The 19,095-nt window shown below is 41.7% G+C and overlaps 1 protein-coding gene across 12 annotated transcripts in view; it reads left to right on the top strand.

Annotated features, from left to right (window-relative positions):
- MBTD1 (mbt domain containing 1) overlaps positions 1-19,095 on the top strand; it is a 94,034-nt gene that overhangs the window by 38,672 nt on the left and 36,267 nt on the right. For all 12 annotated transcript variants that reach the window (XM_077327992.1, XM_077327990.1, XM_077327989.1 and 9 more), the window contains 7 exons: positions 2,458-2,575; positions 3,839-3,973; positions 5,671-5,759; positions 13,634-13,868; positions 15,378-15,433; positions 16,238-16,342; positions 18,080-18,227. In XM_077327992.1, coding sequence (XP_077184107.1) covers positions 2,458-2,575; positions 3,839-3,973; positions 5,671-5,759; positions 13,634-13,868; positions 15,378-15,433; positions 16,238-16,342; positions 18,080-18,227 — 886 coding nt within the window. The remainder of the gene's footprint in view (positions 1-2,457; positions 2,576-3,838; positions 3,974-5,670; positions 5,760-13,633; positions 13,869-15,377; positions 15,434-16,237; positions 16,343-18,079; positions 18,228-19,095) is intronic.

The raw sequence follows: 19,095 nt of genomic DNA, 5'->3' as shown, positions 1-19,095 counted from the left end.
TCCAATGTGTGTGGATTGTGTCCTGGTCTTTTTTTGCCCCATTTCCTAAGTAGTGAAGATCAGTTTGACAACCTTTATGGTTGCCTCTGAATAACGCCTCTGAATAACTTTTCCCCTCAAACATATTTTCACCCAGCATTGTGCTTCCTTCAGCTTTCGTATTTCATCTTTAGTTAACTTAATTTTTAAAAAACCTTCAAATACTAACCTACTTCATAAAATAGCAAAGGAGCTGTGTTAATAAATAATACTCTGTACTTGCTCTGTATCTTTTCCTGAATATATTCCACCTCATAAATGAGTGATCTTAGAAATTTCATTCCCAGGATTCTTCAGCAACTGTTGCTAGTCAGATGCTGACCACGGCCAGCCAATAGAAAGTCAATCAATATGTATAATATATATAATAATATATATATATATATTAAATGTCATCATTCACTTAATATGTACAGTCTATTTGTCCTACATCTGTACAGTCTATTTGTCTTACAAATGTGTGTTCTCTAGTTAAAATCTTAATATATCAAGATTTTAGTTTATCAGCTGTCCAGTTACTATTTGATTTATTATTCCCAAATTTATATACCTAAGCAATGACAAAAATTGGAAAGAAGCAGTATTACTGAACAACACCTTGAGAAAAATCTCCAAAGGTTTTAGATAGATCTATTATAGTTGCATTCCTCTTAAAATGCACATATTTTGCATGTAGCCAAATCAGTCTCATTTACTGATTTGGCAATCTGTTTACACTGCTTTTAATAAACTTTTAAATGCATTTCCTTGAATATTTCTCATTTCTCATGTTGTATTAACTGAAGCATGACTTTCTGGGATGTGCATTCCTAAAGGGATTAGTTTCCTGTTATCCCAGTTGGGGATACTGTTCAGGAAATCCTCAAAGGCTTATTTTAGTCAGGCATTCAGGATTAAAATTAATGCTCCGAATTCCCATTAAGTTATATGGATCTTCCCAATACTGTGGTAGTCATAATTTCATTTAATCCACTGGTGGCAATCGATAGAGTTCTTAATTCTAGGTTTGCCTTTTTTGTTTTAGGATTGCTGTGAAATAACTTTTCCCTAAAGAATGGGATGTTAATCATTTCCCATATCTTGGTCATTATCAGCAAAGAGAAGGGATTCCAGATGTTTTCTGATCAGACTTGCCTTTTTTTCCACATGCCATCTTTTAGAGATGATATCATAAACTAGTAATGCAACAAGGACCTTAAACAAAATTCAAGGTTTAAACATGAGGTTAGTGTTTAGTAGGGAGATTCACCATGATGTGCTAAAGTAAACCAAACATTACTAGTTGCAGAAGCAGTTAATCATATTATTTTCCCCAATAAAGAGCTGTCTCTATTGAACCCTTTCTCTTTCTTAAAAAACATTCTGTAATAATTTGTTCCAAGGGATACAATATACCCAAAATAAGTTTCAATTAATTTTATTTTTAACTTTTTCTAGTTCAACATAAAGGGGAATTTAGCTGTTGTCGAAAAAGCCCTTTAGAGTCTTTAGTATTCCATTGTGTAAACTAAACAGCAGTATTGTTTGGGTTAAATTGACACATGCTGCTTCCATCCAAAACAGGTACATTCTAGCAGTTATAGTTATATGTGCTGAGACTTCTAAAAGATTTTCTCTTTTCTCCCTGCCCTAGAATTTATATGATCTTATACCAGTTACAAAGCCTTACTTTTACAGCAGATAACAACTTTCAAGGTGATGCAGAGATTAGTTCAGTTTGTAAGTGGCAGAGACCTTACCTGAGGCAATTATCTGACTGTTTTAAAAATTAAGAGGTTTCAGATTACCTGTTCAGTAACAAGTAACACCCCCTTCCTTTTTCAAGTTTCATGCTAGGGAAAGGGTTAACTGGTACATCAAGAATATAAAGATAAAATAAACATAAGGTGGTAACCGAAGTACTCTCTCCGGAGTATTAATCCCTAACACACTTATAGTGGAATTTTTCTGCCTATAGAAAATGATATATTACATTAACAAATAGAATTATACAATGTATTTGGGGCCAGTGCTTTATTTTTCCTGTTCATTACAGTAACGGTGATTTATCACTCAGTAGTATTCTTGTATTTTCCTTAACCATGTTAATAAGTAAGAACAGGAGGGGTGGGTTCGAAACACTGGAGTATAATTTAACTGAGTTACAAAGTGGCACAGGATTACTGGAAAAAGATGGTATATGTTGAGTTCTATGCACTACCAAACGATTTGCATAGAATTCAACATATTCATTTTTTTTTCAGTAATCCTGTACCACTTTGTAGATTCAGTTAAATTATACTCCACTGTTTCAAGCCCACCCTTTCTGTTCTTACTTATTAAAACAGGGTTTAAATGTGTATGTATTTCTTGCATAAGTTTATCTGTGCAAACTGAATAAACTTTGTAACGACAGTATTTTTGTAATTTTAATTGCAGGCACCCATGGGGACTTGCTGGGGAGATATTTCAGAAGGTGTGCGTGTAGAAGTCCCTAATACAGACTGCAGCCTACCTACCAAAGTCTTCTGGATTGCTGGGATTGTAAAATTAGCAGGTTACTAATTTTGTATAGGATTATATGCTTTGTTAGATTGAGAGAATTAAACAAGTCTTTCATTTTTAACTAAAGTTAGTAGTAGGCTTAAATAGCGACCAGTGCCAGTAGTAACAATGATGGCTTTAAAAGTCTGTCATAACGACTTTTGCCATAATTAACAATAGAGAGACTATTTTCTATAGCCTTTTTCCATAGAGGTTGGTTGGAATAAATGCATCTATCTTATTTATTAATATAATGTTTACAGAAACTGCAGTTTTCCATTTAAAAACAATATACAGCAGTGGTCCCCAACCTTTTTCAGGCTGGGGACTGGGGGGGGGGAGAGGGTGCTTGCTGCACCAGGAGCACGCTGCGGGGGAGGGTGAGGCGCAGGCACCGGCATGCTGGCGCCCGCAAAGGCACAGGTGCAGAAGGTCTACGTCTCCTCCCCCCGCAGCGCCCACGCCTCCCCCCACAGCGAGGTGCACACTGTGCCGGGAGGTGGCCGATCGATCCAGCGCAGCGAGCATACGCTGTGAGGGGGGGGTAGGGAGGCACGCCTGCTGGTGTGCCGGCACCGGTGCCTCCCTTTCCACCTTGCTGCAGTTCGGTACCGGGCCATGGCCCGGTGGTTGGGGAGCACCAATTTATAGTACTAAAATAGAACAAGCCAAGAAACACAAAAATCAAAGCAGTGTCATGTTTTCCCCATATAAAATAAAATACTCAACGTACAAATGTAATAAAAACCTTCAATACAATCCCACAGTCAAACTTAACAAAGGTGATAAGCCATGAGAGTGTTATGGGCCACTGCTGGTCCTGCAGGCATGATTTGAATAAGGCCGCAGGCTGCAAGCCATAGACTAAAAGCTAAAGGCCAAAAGCTTGTGTATGTTTCAGAGTCCAGGCTTTAAGGTATACTTGCACAAAGAGAGTTGACCTAAATGGAGATACTCAGCTGACTTATATCACCCCATTTTTCTCCTATTGGGATATGCACACATTGACCTCCTCTTCTGTACCCATCTTTCTTTCTGATTTGGCATGTTGATACCTTTACCTTTTATGTATTTAAAATATTTTATGTTACCTTTCTTTAATAAAGGATCAAAAGAATAGGGAGGACTTCCTCAGCAGACAGTGACAGCTGGACAACACAGCCCGCATTAGCTCCCTTTTTTGTGAGCCATTAACAGATGGAAGGGACTTGATTCCATGTTAATCCTTCCTTAGGAGAGTAATGTGAATCAGCATATGAGTTTGCTCTCTTCTCAGGTTACAATGCTTTACTAAGATATGAAGGCTTCGAAAATGATTCAAGTCTTGACTTCTGGTGCAACATTTGTGGTCCTGATATTCACCCAGTTGGTTGGTGTGCAACCAGTGGTAAACCTCTAGTACCACCTCGAAGTATGTAAATCTGCCATAACTGTTATTCATCTCATCCTTTGTGTATTGATTATAGATTGTGTATTGATGCAAAAAGGGTTCACTTATGGCCCTCTTGACTTAGTAATATGAGCAAAGTATTATTATCATTGTTATTATTATTTAATTCATAGGCCGCTCCTCCCTGCAAGTGGGCTCAGGGCAGCTTAAACATACATCTACAGTTAAAAACATCTTTAAAAACACAGTTTATAATCTAACATAACATAATCTAAACGATAGCTGCACTGGCCATTTTGTTTAGAACTATGATGAGAGAATGACCTGAAGTACAAGGGGGAGCCATCAAAATTGGAGGGAACATGAGATGGGAGAGGCAGAGGGAGGCCCATAGTATATTTGCTTCATACTTGTATAAAGCTGAGTAGGCCTCAATTTATTACAGAATAGAATAGAATAGAATAGAATAGAATAGAATAGAATAGAATAGAATAGAATAGAATAGAATAGAATAGAATAGAATAGAATAGAATAGAATAGAATAGAATAGAATAGAATAGAATAGAATAGAATAGAATAGAATAGAATAGAATAGAATAGAATAGAATAGAATAGAATAGAATAGAATAGAATAGAATAGAATAGAGGCTGTCCATGGTTTTAATAATACCCCTCCTCGCAATTCCCATGGAATAGTAAAATCATTGAAAAAAATCCAAATTCTGGGCCTTGATCCAATCCATTTAATAGAACTTGACCTTAAAACAGCCAAAGCTGTCGTACGGTAACATCTTTTTGATATAGATTCTCAGGAGGAATTCACAATTCTTCCTAGAATGTATAGCACTCTGAAAGAATGGCCAGGAAATACTCCAGCTCCATATCTTACAAACATCTCCATAATAAAATACCAATGGGCCTTCTCAAGAGCACATTTTAACTCATTCCCCTCAGCTTCCCTCGAGGGCAGGTTTCTTAATCGTCCTCTGGAGCTAAGTTTATGCCCCTGTGATACTGCCAGACCTGAGACAATTTCACATATCTTATTATATTGTCCATTTTATGAAGGCATCTGAAAATATTTAATCCTACCTTTACTATCCCATTACACCAGACATTCACCTTTGTCCTCTCAATAGTGACACTCTAGTTACATTTTTGCTAAGGGATAAAGACCCACTTATTTTCAACATGGTAGCAAAATTTCTTTGCATCTCTACTAGAATAAGATCGAAAAGAATGTGTGAACGATAGTAATGGATAGATAAATGCCATCTTATCACTTGTGTCATGGATTGTTCAAGAAGTCGCATTTATTCCTTGTCCCTGTAGTTAACATCTTTGAGGTTTCTTCCCCCTTCTTCTCTATATGTTATAACCTTTTTTTCCCCCTACCCACAATATCATTACATTGGATTCCGACAATGCATTGTTTTTAACATGGTTTTATTACCTTAATATTTTTATGTAGCATCATATTTATTTACTTTTATCATTGATTGTTGCAGTTTTTGCAGATGTATCTTTTATATGGGCCAATTGACTGAATAAACACTGACTGACTGATAATACCGCAGAGTAGATGTCAAAACCTTATGAATTTATCAGAAACTGTTGAAGTATTTCTATAATGTATTGAGTGAAGTTTGCCAACAGGTCATTTTTACCTTTCTCACTTGAAGATACAGCTAATTTTTTTTCCTGCTGAACATTGACAGGCATTCATCATAAATACACAAACTGGAAAGCTTTTCTAGTGAAACGACTCACTGGTGCCAAAACTCTTCCCCCTGACTTCTCTCAGAAGGTAAGTCCCATTGTAGCAAAAGCCTGGTCAGCCTCTCAAAAAAGGAATGTTATTTCTCATTTAATACACAATATTTATATATGACATTGAGCATAAATATTTCAAAATAATTTAATAGTAAAATTTTAATAGTTGGATTCAGTGATCTGTGGGTCTTCTCATCCCATTAGTCTTTAGATTTTGGGAAAGTAGATTCCCAGGGATGTATTATTATTATTATTATTAGATTTATTTCCCGCCTCTCCCGATAGGCTCGAGGCGGGTCACAACAACTAATCCCATTAAAATTCCCATTAAAGATGTAGGACCTGCATGGACTATAAAAGCCCTACAGATTAGGGCTGCACTGTGAGGACAAAAAGAAGATGTGATCCTCTCCTTTTTCTTCCAACAGCACAGCTTTATTTGAATGGCAGGCATATTTTAGCCCACCTGCAGAGACTTATGGATCCGGATGGATTCCTGAATGCTCTGTGGGACCCAATGCCTCCCAATGACTCGCTCACATCACTGACAGCCGTTGAAACAGCTCTGTCCATCCTCACCTCAAATGAGCTCCATGGTATTTGGCAAAGCTTTGGGAGAGAAAGAGGGAAGTGGGATGGCCAGAGCAAGTGTGGGGGAAGACTTGGGATGAAGCAGTGAGAACATCTTATTGCACACTTATGAGGGCATATGAGATGGCAGTGAAGGTGGCAAAAACAGGAGTTTTTTGCCTCCTCCATTGCGTCGGTGACTCTTGCTTGTCACAGTTGTTTGGGGTAGTTTGGTCTCTTACCACCCTCCAAGAAATGGCAACAAAACTGCAGTGAATTGTATCTTAGTTGTGAGGTATTGGCGAGCTTTTTTGCTCCAACGCAACCTTCCTGTCACGACTTATACAGAATGAGAACTGGAGGCGCCTTGGCTGTCTCAGGAGGTTGTGTTTGATGGCTTCAGGTGGCTCTCAATAACCATAATGGATAAGTTGCTAGGCTCAGTGGGGCAACTACTTGCCCCTTGGATACCTGTCCATCCTAGTTGCTTAAATCATGTGACCAACCAATAGGAGGCCCCATCAGGGAGATTATTAACCTTTCCTTGTCATCTGGGGAGTTCCCTGGGGGAGCTGAAGGAGGCAGTGGTTAATCCCTTGCTGAAAGAACCATTTCTTGATTCACGCCACCCCACCAACTACCACCCTGTCTCACATTTAGCATTTCTGGGAAATGGGCCACCATGGATTAGCTCCTATAGTTCTTGGAGGAAATTTCAGCATTTGATCTTTTCCAGTCTGGTTTCTGTCTTGACCACAGGGTAGAGACAGTGCTGGTCACCCTGATGGGTGATCTCCAGTGTTAATTGGATAGAGGAGGTATGGCACTGCTCGTGCTTTTAGATCTGTTGGCCACATTTGATGTTGTCGACCATGAGCTGTTAGACTGCCACCTCACTGATGTGGGGATTCATGGGTGATCTCCTTCCTTAGGAACCGGACACAGTAGGTGGCCATGGGGGAGAATCTCTCGCGCCCTCACCAGCTCCCTATAAGCCATAATTTTTCCTTCTTAAAGTTTTACATATGCTAATCAGAGTCATCCTGTTTTGCCGATTGATAGCAATTTGGAGTGATCCACAACTGCTCCGAATAGATTATTTATTTATTTATTTATTTTTATATACAAGTTTTTTATTTTCATAAAGATAGAAATATAGGATGCAATACAAGTTATTAGTACAAAGAACAGTAAAATATAAAACATAATCATCATTTGAAAATGTACGACCCCACATTAACTACACAATGATATAAACTTTTGCCCCAAACTGAGTCTAAGAGCCATCCACATTTCCACTACATTAAAAAAGGCCTATTTAGATATACAAAAGAGAAGTTGTTAATAATCAACCTACTTGAGAGATCATAGACCTCACGTTAACTGCTTGATACAATCTTAGAGCTATCCTGACAGATATTTCTAGGTTTAAGTTAGATGCTTAACATTAAACATTTCTTGTAAAACAGTATGAGTTTTAGCCCTGTATCAATACTCTAAAAGAAAGTAGGGCTTTGCCATAAAGATGTACAAAAAAAAAATTACAAGAGGATTTCATAGCTTCTCCTTATCCTTAATACAGATACATCTACAAAACAATTTATACTTGACCCATTCTAAGAGCCATCCTGACAGGTATATTTTCAAATTTAAGTTGAGAGCTTAACATTAAACGTTTTCTACAGATCAGTGTGAGCTTTGGCCCTATAACAATACACTTATAAAGAAAAAATAAAAAATAAGGGGGGAAAACCCCGTTTTATATTTCCAACACTAACGATTATATTACCTATATGCCTACAAAAGAAAAGAGACAAGAGAGAAAAAAACACTGCTTCCCCTTTTTCATAAAAATAGAAATATAGAATACAGTATATGTTATTAATACAGAGAATAGTAAGTTTCCAGGTTTAGATTAAATGCTTAACATTAAACATAGAACAATATGAGCTTTCGGTCTTCTCACGGGGGTCTCATCTCGAGGCTTGCTACATCTTGTCGTTCCCGTAGACTTATATTCTGTCCCATTGGCCTTTGGCGTAGAAAATGCCGTTGTATTCTTTCCCACAGAATATGCATCGATAAATCTTGAGGCCGTTGCACCTCCTGGACTCCAGTATCAATACAATTTTCCCCCCAAAGAGCTCCTTTAAATTGGTTACTTTCACTACAGATCCATATATCTTTTGATTGATTTTTGTACACTGTTGCTTTGAGATGGCTGTAGGTCTTTTTAAAAAGGGTGTCCTTATCTGGGCTGCAGAACTCCGGCATCCCCTTTTCCGTCTCCAGAATTTCAGATTTCTCTTCTACTGTTGATTTTCCACCTTGTTTAGAGCTGTCATCAGCCACTGTTATTGATCCATCATTCCTGTTGGAGACTTCTTCCTTGCCATCTTGGATCTCCTTGAAGATATTTTTGACCAATCCTTCTGTAAATGCTTTGAAATCTTGGGTTTGTTTCTCTATTAGATGAGCCAATCTTTTTAACATAGACATGTTTTTGACTTAAAAGGCAACAGCAGCCTCAAACAATTTTACAAGTGGCCAGTAGAGGTCCTCTGTTTTATCCTCTAATGCAGTGGTCCCCAACCTTTCTGAGGCTGGAGACCAGCAGGGCATCGGGCTGCGCCCCCGCGGGCCACGCCCCCGCGGGCCACGCCCCCGCGGGCCATGCCCGCGCATCGGGCTGTGCCCGCGGGCCATGCCCACGAATCGGGCCGCACCCGCATGGCCGTGCGGCCCGGCCCTGATTCCCTCTCCCTGCCTTCCCGCAGTAAGAAGCTTCCCGGGCCGCAAGCTTGCGGCCTGGGAAGTTTTTTAGTGCGGGGGGGGGCGGGGAGAGGGAGCCACGGCCCGGCGCCATGGCCTTCGTGGCCCGGCACCGGGCCACAGCCCGCAGGTTGGGGACCACTGCTCTAATGTTCCGGCACAGGGATGTGACGTATTGAAGTCAGTAAGGCAGATAATCTCGTGCTGGATCAGAGTTCTCGTGAGATCTTCCCATTCACAGCTCTTATCTCCGAAAACCAAAACAATTGCAGTAAGAGCTTTTGCCAATTAATTTGAGTTGATTTGAGTCCTTCTTCTGCTTAGTTAGGAGAATTAGCCTGCCTCATAACGAGGTGGCTTCGGGCAGAGCAGAGTAAAAGGAGAGGGGAAACAAAGGGCTTTGATGCAGGAAGAGAGACGGAGAAAAAAAAACGAGAGATACTTGCAGTAAATGATGTTTTGGAACTCAGCCGATGTCCTCCCCTCAGTTCACAACGTTCATTTGCAGTAAATCGTCGTGTAGGGTTGAAGCAGATGCTTTAAGATTAAAGAAAGAAAAGAAAGTCCGAGATAGAATATGGCAGTCATCCTCTGGACCTGTAACGCTGACAGCCTATAATCCAGGGAGACTGCCCCAAGAACTTCCTGGGTAGAAAGGTGAGGTGGGGTTCGCGTACCCCTCCTCTTTTCTGCCAATTGCTTGCGCGATTGACCCCTGTCAGGCTTCAGAGATAGCAGAGCAGATGCCCTGCAATCCTCTCAGGACGACATCTTAGCCGAATAGATCATTTATGATCTTTTTTTTAATGTGTGTTTTTCAGTATTAGGTTGTCTGGGAAATATAGCCTTCTGACTTCCTGTACTCTGTTATTTGTAGCTTTGGGTATACATTCTTCTACCAAATGAATGTAATACTTCAAGTAACTGAAGTGGGCTCTGATTCACAAAAAATGCTTAATAATAATAATAATAATAATAATAATAATAATAATAATAATAATAATAATAAATTAATAATAATAATTAGATTTATTACCCTCCACTCTCATAAAATGTCTCATGACAAGTTACAAAATAACATCCCACATCAATTAAAACATTAAAAATATTAACACAAAACATTTATTTATTTATTTATTTGTTTGTTTGTTTATTTTTTATTTTTTATTTTTTTATTTATTATATTTATATACCGCCCTCCCCGGGGGCTCAGGGCGGTTTACATAAGAACAAACAACAATACATAGATGCCAAGCTTTGGCAGCGAAAAAATCAAGAACTCATCCTCTATCCACCCCTCCCCCCAGTCCTCCTCTACTCTTTCAGGGCCTCAGGGCATAGATTTCCAGGGGTGTCAACTGTCGTTCTTATCTGAGGAGGGGGCCCTTGGATATTCTGCACTCTGGCCTTAACCAAAGACTGGCAGAAGAGCTCTGTTTTACAGGCCCTTTAGAACTGTGAAAGCTCCTGCAGGGCCCTCATGCTATAATTAATGTGTTAGTGTAAGGTATCATAAGTCTCTTTTCTGTAAAAACAATGGAACATCAACAATTATTAACATTATATGAGCCCTGAAATAGCATTTCATTGACAAATGTCACACAATCTTTAAATAGGACAGGGTCCTATTAAATAAAAGAGTAAAGCCACCTGGGGAGGAGTTAGGGCGGGCCATGTCCAGGATAAAAACCTCCGAGTGTCTATCCAGGGCCAAGCAGCCAATGGGGAGGCGTGCAAAGCGCCTTCCTATTGGCCCCTCACCAGGACAGACCAAAATTCCATTCACCCAGCCCAGTCTAGCTGCCAGTCTGCTCCTGACCACCGCAGGGAGAGGAGGTCAGCAGGGCTGCCAAGGGGGATGAGAACAGAGGCTGCACCAGCCCTTTTTGCCCCAAGGCAAACAAGGCTAACTGCCATGTCCAACTGTAAATTGTCTCAGAACCCTGACAGAGCTGGCAGGATGCTGAAGAGTGCTCCCCCTCCCCCCCTTCAGGCCTGCTGCGAAGGAGCCTCTGACAGGCCCTGACTGAGGGGAAGGAGGCCTTTCCAAGAGCAACGCAGGGGAGCCTGAGGGCCTTCCTTTTGAGGGGGGGGGACTTTCCCCTTATGCCAAACAGTTGGCTGACAGGGAGGCCACATAAAAGCCCCTTTTCACTTAAAATACTGCTCTGGCCGGGGGTTAGACACAGCCAAGCCATGTGTCTTTTTTCTTTGCAACTCTCTGCAGATTTGAGGCCACTGCACAGCGTTATTCTGCAGAGGAAGCTGGCTCTTTTGTCTCCTGTTTCATCTGCACAACAACCCTGTGCAGTAGGCCTCAAGTCTTTCAATTCAACAACAACCTGTGTGGGAAGCCTTAAATGTTTCTTCTCTACCACAACCCTGTCCAAAGTAGCCCTTTCTGCCTGGGGAGCTGATCTTTATACTCTGCAGGTGAGCTGTAATTCCAGGAGCTCTCCAGGCCACACCTGTAGGTTGGCTACCCATGGTTTGGAAATATTCCTGGAGGTTTGGAGGTGGGACTTCAAAATCGTACAATGCCTCAGAGTCCAGCCTTCAAATGAGCCATTTTGCCTGCAGTTGATAGGGAGTGGTCCAGGTGTGTCCCTCCTGGCCTATGGGCTATGGCCAGCCCTTACCAGCAACTGTTTGTATTCTGGGGCAGAGACAGGCAGACCAGCATCAGTCCTGTGAGTTTGGAAAGTGCAGGAAGATCTAAATAAATATTTACAGCATGAAACTAAATAGAGAACAAGTAAATGTCTGGAGACACATCGTAACTGAAATAGTAACTGGCAAATAACCTTGGCCTGGCAAATAAAAAAATTAAAAACCTTACTAAGGTCAAGACTACTGTGCACAGACAGTCTTCCTCTTAGGGTTGCCAGCTTCCCTGTGAGGCTCGCTACCCCACCTCCCTCTGTCTGCTATGGGGAGAGAAGGGGAAGACGATTGGAAAATGCTTTGGGACACCTGAGGCCTGCTGGGTCACTGCGGCCCATTCCCAGTTCTCTGAGATTTCTCACAACCCTACATACCTCACAGGTTGACTATTGTGGAGAGACAAATGGAAAAGGTGTTTGTAAACCGCTTTGAGACTCCTTTGGGTAGTAAGCAATAGGGTACAAAAATCCATTCTTCTAAGGAGCAACCTTGAAAGAAGCATGTGGGCACATAACATTTTACCAACAGTGAAAATATGGGAGACAGAAGGAACAGGGTGGACACCTGTGTACTGCGACTACCCTATGTGTATTAGGGCAGAGGGGCATTTCGGTGAATGTGGCCTAATTCACACAACAAGGGAAATGACGCAGAACCGGGGGGAATTGGTTGCCATGTAATCTTCCCCTAAGAAGAGTCTCCAGTCTGATTTTCCCTTCACATATCTGAGGACATGGCTCTGGAATGCTCATCTGTAACCACTATGCCACAATTCCCAAAGATCAGTCCTCTCCCACAATCAACGAACATTCCACACCACAGGTTCTTGACACCCATATCTCCACACCCATGGCCTCATTTGCCACCATGCCACCACAACCTCCCACACAACACACACATTCAACCCCATGCCCTTACAGACTGGACAACTCCTCCCCTTCCTCTTCCCACTGCCAAGCTCTAGCGCCCGTTGTATTCTTGGAGACAACGGGCTTTGCCCCTAGTTAAATAATATCTCGAGACTTTTTGCCTCCCATCCCTATAAAAAAGACTGTTGAAGGGGGAAAAAGCAGATATCTGTGTGCAGAAAGCATCAGATTCAATCCTTGATGCCTCTAACTAAAGGGTTTTGGATTATAAATGTTAAGAGACACATTGATTTTTCAGGTCCCTGAAGATTCTTTGTTAAACAGTTGATAATGCTGCACTAGAAGGATTGGCTTCATTAGGTTCATCTATCATGCTGCTTCTGAGAAGAGCCTTAACATTATTTCAGCTAAAGAATTAGCTTTGAGTTGATTTAGTGCCTCTTTACACATTCTGCATGTGATCTGAAGAGAAACCAGAGTATTTACCCATTCAAAATACACAGATTGGGTTCATGGTCCCCCACCCTGTATTCTATGTAACAGTCAAACCTGAGCTGCAGGTTCTCCTTAATGCTTGTGTGTGGGGTGTCCAATTCAGATTAAGACTGTGGGGCACATTTCCTGACCTGAAACAGTCCAGGAGAGGGAAATGTTTCCCTGGTGGGCTAAATACTGCTCCCAAGACCATTTCAAATTGGGAAAATGGTGGGGGTGGGGGTAGGAGTAAAGCCACAGCAGTGACCTAAGTGGGAAGGATGATTTTTCTAGAAAAAAGTGGGAAGGATGATTTTTCCTAAGGAAACCTGGACAAAAGGTGTTTAGGGAAGACAAACTGGGAGGCAGAGGTGTTGTCTTAGCGTCAAAAGTAGAGTTGTGAAATTTTAAGCCAGCTGTCTGAATTGCCACTGTTTACAACATGTAAACGAAGATTTAGTTCATCAAGATTCTTTTTTGGTAACAGAAACGTTGTGCAGTACATTACATTTTCAAAGACAGGCACATTACTCCCTCTCCTCCTTTTCTTTGTTTTCAGGTATCGGAAAGCATGCAGTATCCTTTCAAACCTTCAATGAGAATAGAAGTTGTTGACAAAACGCATCTCTGCCGAACACGGGTAGCAGTTGTAGACAGCGTAATTGGAGGCAGGTTAAGATTAGTATACGAAGAAAGTGAAGACAAGACAGATGATTTCTGGTGCCATATGTACAGTCCCCTCATCCATCCAATTGGTTGGTCTCGAAGTATAGGACATCGGTTCAAAAGATCTGGTAAGTTCCTCTGGTAAAGAGGGAATGGAATAGTTGCATATGTCCTTTTAATGGATAATCAGCACATTTCCCACCAACGTGTTGATACGTACCCTGGGTTTGTCTACTGCAGCTGGGAAACATGAGTGGTATAACTGTATCTTGCCCAGTTTTCATCACCACTGAAGGGGAAAACCAAAGAAGAAGAGTTGTTTTTTATATCATACTTTTCCTTACCTGAAGGAGTCTCAAAGTGGCTTACAATCACCTTCATTTCCTCTCCCCACAACAGACACCCTGTGAGATAAGTGGGACTGAGAGAGCTCTGACAGAACTGCTCTTAAAACAGCCCTAATGGAACTGACTAACCCAAGATCACCCAGCTTGGCTGAATGTGAAGGAGGAGGAGGGAATCAAAGCCGGTTCCCCAGATTAGAGTCTGCCACTTTTAAACCAAGAATACACCAGTCTGCCAAGATTGAGACTAAGGAACAAAATTAAATTATAACTAAGTACACAGTGTTAATATACAAAATACCAATATACTTTAAGTATACATTCAAAAGGTGTTAAAATGTCATTTAGAAACCCACATTCTGAAGGTTTTGCATGTGCCTAATAGACTGTTTCCACACTGGAGGCTTCATGCCAGGCTGCAGGCTGGAGTTTGAGCTGGAGCAGGCTGCCCTGCTTCTTCCTGCTCTCAAACAGGGGATCTTTTGGCACAATGCATCTCATCCTCCACGGATTTGTGCTCCCACATGGGAGCCAGGGCAGTGAACTTCCTAGTGCGGAAATGGTCATAGGGAGACAAATGTCCAAATATAAAAATTAAAAGGTACACATTATTTCCATATACAAGAACCAAACACATTTTGGCTAAAAGCCTTCCTCCATGGTAAAATTCAAATTTTATATATATACTCATAATAAATAATCTTAAAATGCAATATGACTAAATCACACACCCATTGATCTGCTTGGGCCAGGGATTCATGACCTCCCTGGAAGGGTTTCCTAAATGAATAGGAAAGTAATTTTAGTATATATTTTTTTAATTTGGTAAACATTTATTGGGCAATATGACCATATATAGGCAGGTTGACACCCCCCCTCCCAAAATGGCCAATGATTGGCCTGGAGGGGCTAGAACAGGAGGAGCCCTGGCTGGGTGTGTATACAGCTATGCTTTAAAGCCCTATTCTGCATGATTGCACCACTTCTGCAGGTTATCGAAGCCTGAAGAATGCTTCAGGGGGTTCTCAATTGTAAAAAAGTTGAAAGGCTGGTTTAGGCCCAATCCATAAGGCTCAAAATGGAAATGGACTTCTCATATACACAAAAGAATCCCACCCTTTTGGGAGTAACCCTTCTTGTGTAGGTTTGTCCTTTCCCCCCTTCTCTTAGTCACATTCATCACCCCTTCAACCAATTATATTTTAAATTTAAACTTTGAACTTATGAACTTAGAAGCCTTTATAATCTCATAATGTGCTGCTATTTTTTATTTTTACTACTTGCTCTTCACAGATATTGCCAAGAAACAGGACTCTCACTTTGATGCACCCCCACATTTATTTGCTAAGGTATGATGTTTTACAAGGAATTTCAACTTTTAAAAAGGAGTTACTTGTTAGAAGAACAGCTGGTTTTCTTGTACCCCATTTTTTACTACCTGAAGGAGTCTCAAACCGGCTTACTATCACCTTCCTTTCCTCTCCCGACAACAGACACCCAGGGTATGTAGGGCTGAGAGAGCTCTGAGAGAACTGTGACTAGTCCTAGGTCACCCAGCTGGCTGCATGTGAAGGAAGAGTGGGAAATTGAATCTGGTACTCCAGGTTAGAGGCTGCTGCTTTTAACCACTACACCAAGCTATTAAAACATTGTTATACTGGTATGAGGAACAGACAATACTAAATTTCCCTCTTACTGAAAATGTTCATTTTGCCGTATGTTGCTCATGGAGACGTGAATGGAAAAATATAGATTTAAGAGAGCAAAACTAAAATTTAGAAGTGTCTGTAGTTCTTTTAAAATGGACATGAAGTCCTGCTATAGATTGGGCATGTGGTGGCCCCAGGAGCTCTTGTTGTTGTCCCCCTCCCCACAGCCTTTCTGGATGCAGAAATGTCATTATAAATTTGAAAAGGCACCCAAGGAGGAAGAGCTCCCTGGGGCTGCTGTGCATCCAATCCAAACTGGGGCTTTATGGATTTTTTAAAGGAATTATAAATACTTCTAAAATAGCCTTGGAAGCCATGGGATGGACCTGTGGCCCTAGTTCTTTGCAGTATTGCCCTGAGTGAGTAACTGATTTTGCTGCTGACCATTCTGACTTTATGACATTGATTCATTGTTTCAAAAAATATCTCCTGTGGTCTCTTTAGGTAAAAGAAGTTGAATCAAGTGGAGAATGGTTCAAGGAGGGAATGAAATTGGAAGCCATAGATCCATTAAACCTTTCTGCAATATGTGTGGCAACGATTAGAAAGGTAACAACATTAACATATTTTGGAGTAGTAACAGTCCACATGGCTGCACTCTGTACACATGCATTGCAGCCAAAACCAATTGACCTGCTCAAATAAAATTAGTACCCGCTTAATTTCCATGATCTGAACTACAAAGTGGCCCTTGAATGATTCTTTACAGTAGCGGTCCCCAACCTTCTTGTAGTCGGGGACCGCCTCCGAGGGTGGGAGAGAGCCGGCGGTCTGGCCGCCGCAGCTGCACATTAAACGCGCACGTGCAGTTGCAGCACATGCGAGTTTTCGCCACTAGGTGGCGCTGATGCGCAGAGCTGCCGCACGTGCGTGTTTTCACCAGCAGGGGGCGCAGACACACATGCGCGGCAGCTCCACGCGTGCGTGGTTGTGTCGCTGGTGTGCCTGAAAGTTTGGCGCGCAGGGAATGCTACTCCTTGCTCTGCCCTCTGCTTGCTTGCTCACTCCCTCTTTGTTTGCAGTTAAATAAGCAGAGGAAGCTGTTTCAGTTCAATGCAGAGGCGCCACTGTGCACAAAAGCAGCCTCAACTTCAGAGAGAGAGAGAGAGAATTACCCCTCTCCCTCTCGCCTTTTTTTGGGGAATGGAGGTAATCACTAATCCGAGCATGCTTTCTTGCTTTCTTTTCTTTTTTTATGGCTCTCTCTCTCTCCTCCCCCCCTTCTGATGCTCTTTTACGTTTTATTTGGTGTGTGGAAGGTGTGCAGAAGAGGGGGTAGTCTTATACTCGAGTATATAACAAACTCTATATTTTGAGTGGAAATGTTGGGGGGTCGCCTTATATGCCCAGTCGTCTTAAAGGTAAAGGTATCTCCTGTGCAAGCACCGGGTCATGTCTGACCCTAGAGGTGACGCCCTCTAGCGTTTTCATGACAGACTCAATATGGGGTGGTTTGCCAGTACTTTCCGCAGTCATTACAGTTTACCCCCCAGCAAGCTGGGTACTCATTTTACCGACCTCAGAAGGATGGGAAGCTGAGTCAACCTTGAGCTGGCTGCTGGGATTGAACTCCCAGCCTCATGGGCAGAGCTTTCAGACTGCATGTCTGCTGCCACAAGAGGCTCAGAGTGTGTGGGAAGGTGTGCGGAAGAGGGGGTAGTCCTATTCGTCGAGTATATAACAAACTCTATATTTTGAGTGGAAACGTTGGGGGGGTCGTCTTATACGCCCAGTCTTCTTATACACCGGCAAATACGGTAATTCTATCTTGTCTCCTTTCAGGTGCTGAAACATAATTAACGCACACACAACTCCACTAATCACCAATAAGGGCCACTGCTCTCAATCCTTTTATGATTATAAATGTTCATGCTCCACCCACTTCCACAACTGCCTTTGCACTGTCTTTGCCATTCTATGCCATGTGGTAAAATTTACCTCAACATCAGTTTTAATCAGAATTTGAAACCAGCTTCAGAGCTGTAGTTAAAATTAAAGATGTAAGGCTGGTGAGGAGAATTTAGTAAAGTAGAAAATAACAAGCATTCCTTACTTCTGCTCCATTAACTTTATTTAAGAGATTAAGGGTGTTGCATATATACCAGCCTTACCTGAAATGCTATAATATAGTACAAATATAAATGAGATGGAAGACTCTGTTTTTAATAAGAATTCCTCTTGAACAAACTTTGCTTATTATTCTGTATTTACTGCCTTTATCACTTCTTGTATTTAACTTCTAGTAGCCACAAATCCTAACTCTTCTGTGTCTTTTGCTTTATCAAGGTATTAGAAGACGGATACCTTATGATTGGAATTGACGGCTCTGAGGCAGCAGATGGGTCTGACTGGTTTTGTTACCATGCTACTTCCCCTTCTATATTCCCAGTTGGTTTCTGTGAAATTAACATGATAGAACTAACTCCACCCCGAGGTATTTATGCCTATCTGCAAAAATATTGCATACTTTTGTCAGCAATATTATGTGAAAGAATCTAGTCCCTTTAATCTTCCTATAAAAAAATATGTCTTCCACATAAGAGAAGCTCTTCCACCAGGCGTTTGGTTGAAGCCAGGCTGAGAAAGTTCTATCTCCCCACCCACCCCCACCCCTGGCAATGCTCCATTAGCCTTCTCCATCTTCCCTGCTTACAGATAGGAGTTAATTGGAGGCTTGGTGGAGATAAGGATTTGGGGGTGAAGTTCTCTGGGGTGGTGGGGAGGTTGGGAGGGTTTTTAATGTAATGTTAATTGAGTCCCTTGTATTTTAATAGATGCTGTGAGCCGCCATGAGCAAGCTGGCTAGGAGCGGTGTTATAGAAGTTTAATTATTATTACAATGAATGAATAAATCTGTGTTCATAGTCCAAAATGAAGTTGCTTAGCCCACAGCTGTTCAGCAGGAAACCCTTCATTACTGCCTGCTGCATCCTTTGGTGGGTTGGGGTTGGAGACACCGTTGGACGTGCAGTCTGTTTATTTTGAGAGCCCGCATGGTATAGTGGTTAAAGAGCGGCGGCTTCTAATCTGGAGAACCAAGTTTGATTCTCACTCCTCCACATGACTGGGTGACCTTAGGCTAGTCACAGATCTCTTAGAGCTCTCTCAGCCCCACTATCTCACAGGGTGTCAGTTGTGGGGAGAGGAAGAAGAGGTGCTTGTAAGCTGCTTTGAGACTCCTTCGGGTAGTGAAAAGCTGGGTATAAAAATCAATTCGTCTTCATCTTTATTCCTTTTCAGAAACTGATGATGCAGTTTGGCATTGGAGTGGGGGGGGAATGGCGGGGGAGCAAAACAGCCAT

The sequence above is a fragment of the Paroedura picta genome, chromosome 3 (assembly GCF_049243985.1).
Source record: "Paroedura picta isolate Pp20150507F chromosome 3, Ppicta_v3.0, whole genome shotgun sequence".
NCBI lineage: Eukaryota > Metazoa > Chordata > Lepidosauria > Squamata > Gekkonidae > Paroedura > Paroedura picta.
The sequence above is the reverse complement of the archived record's forward strand: the minus strand, read 5'-3'. Positions and strand labels throughout refer to the sequence as shown.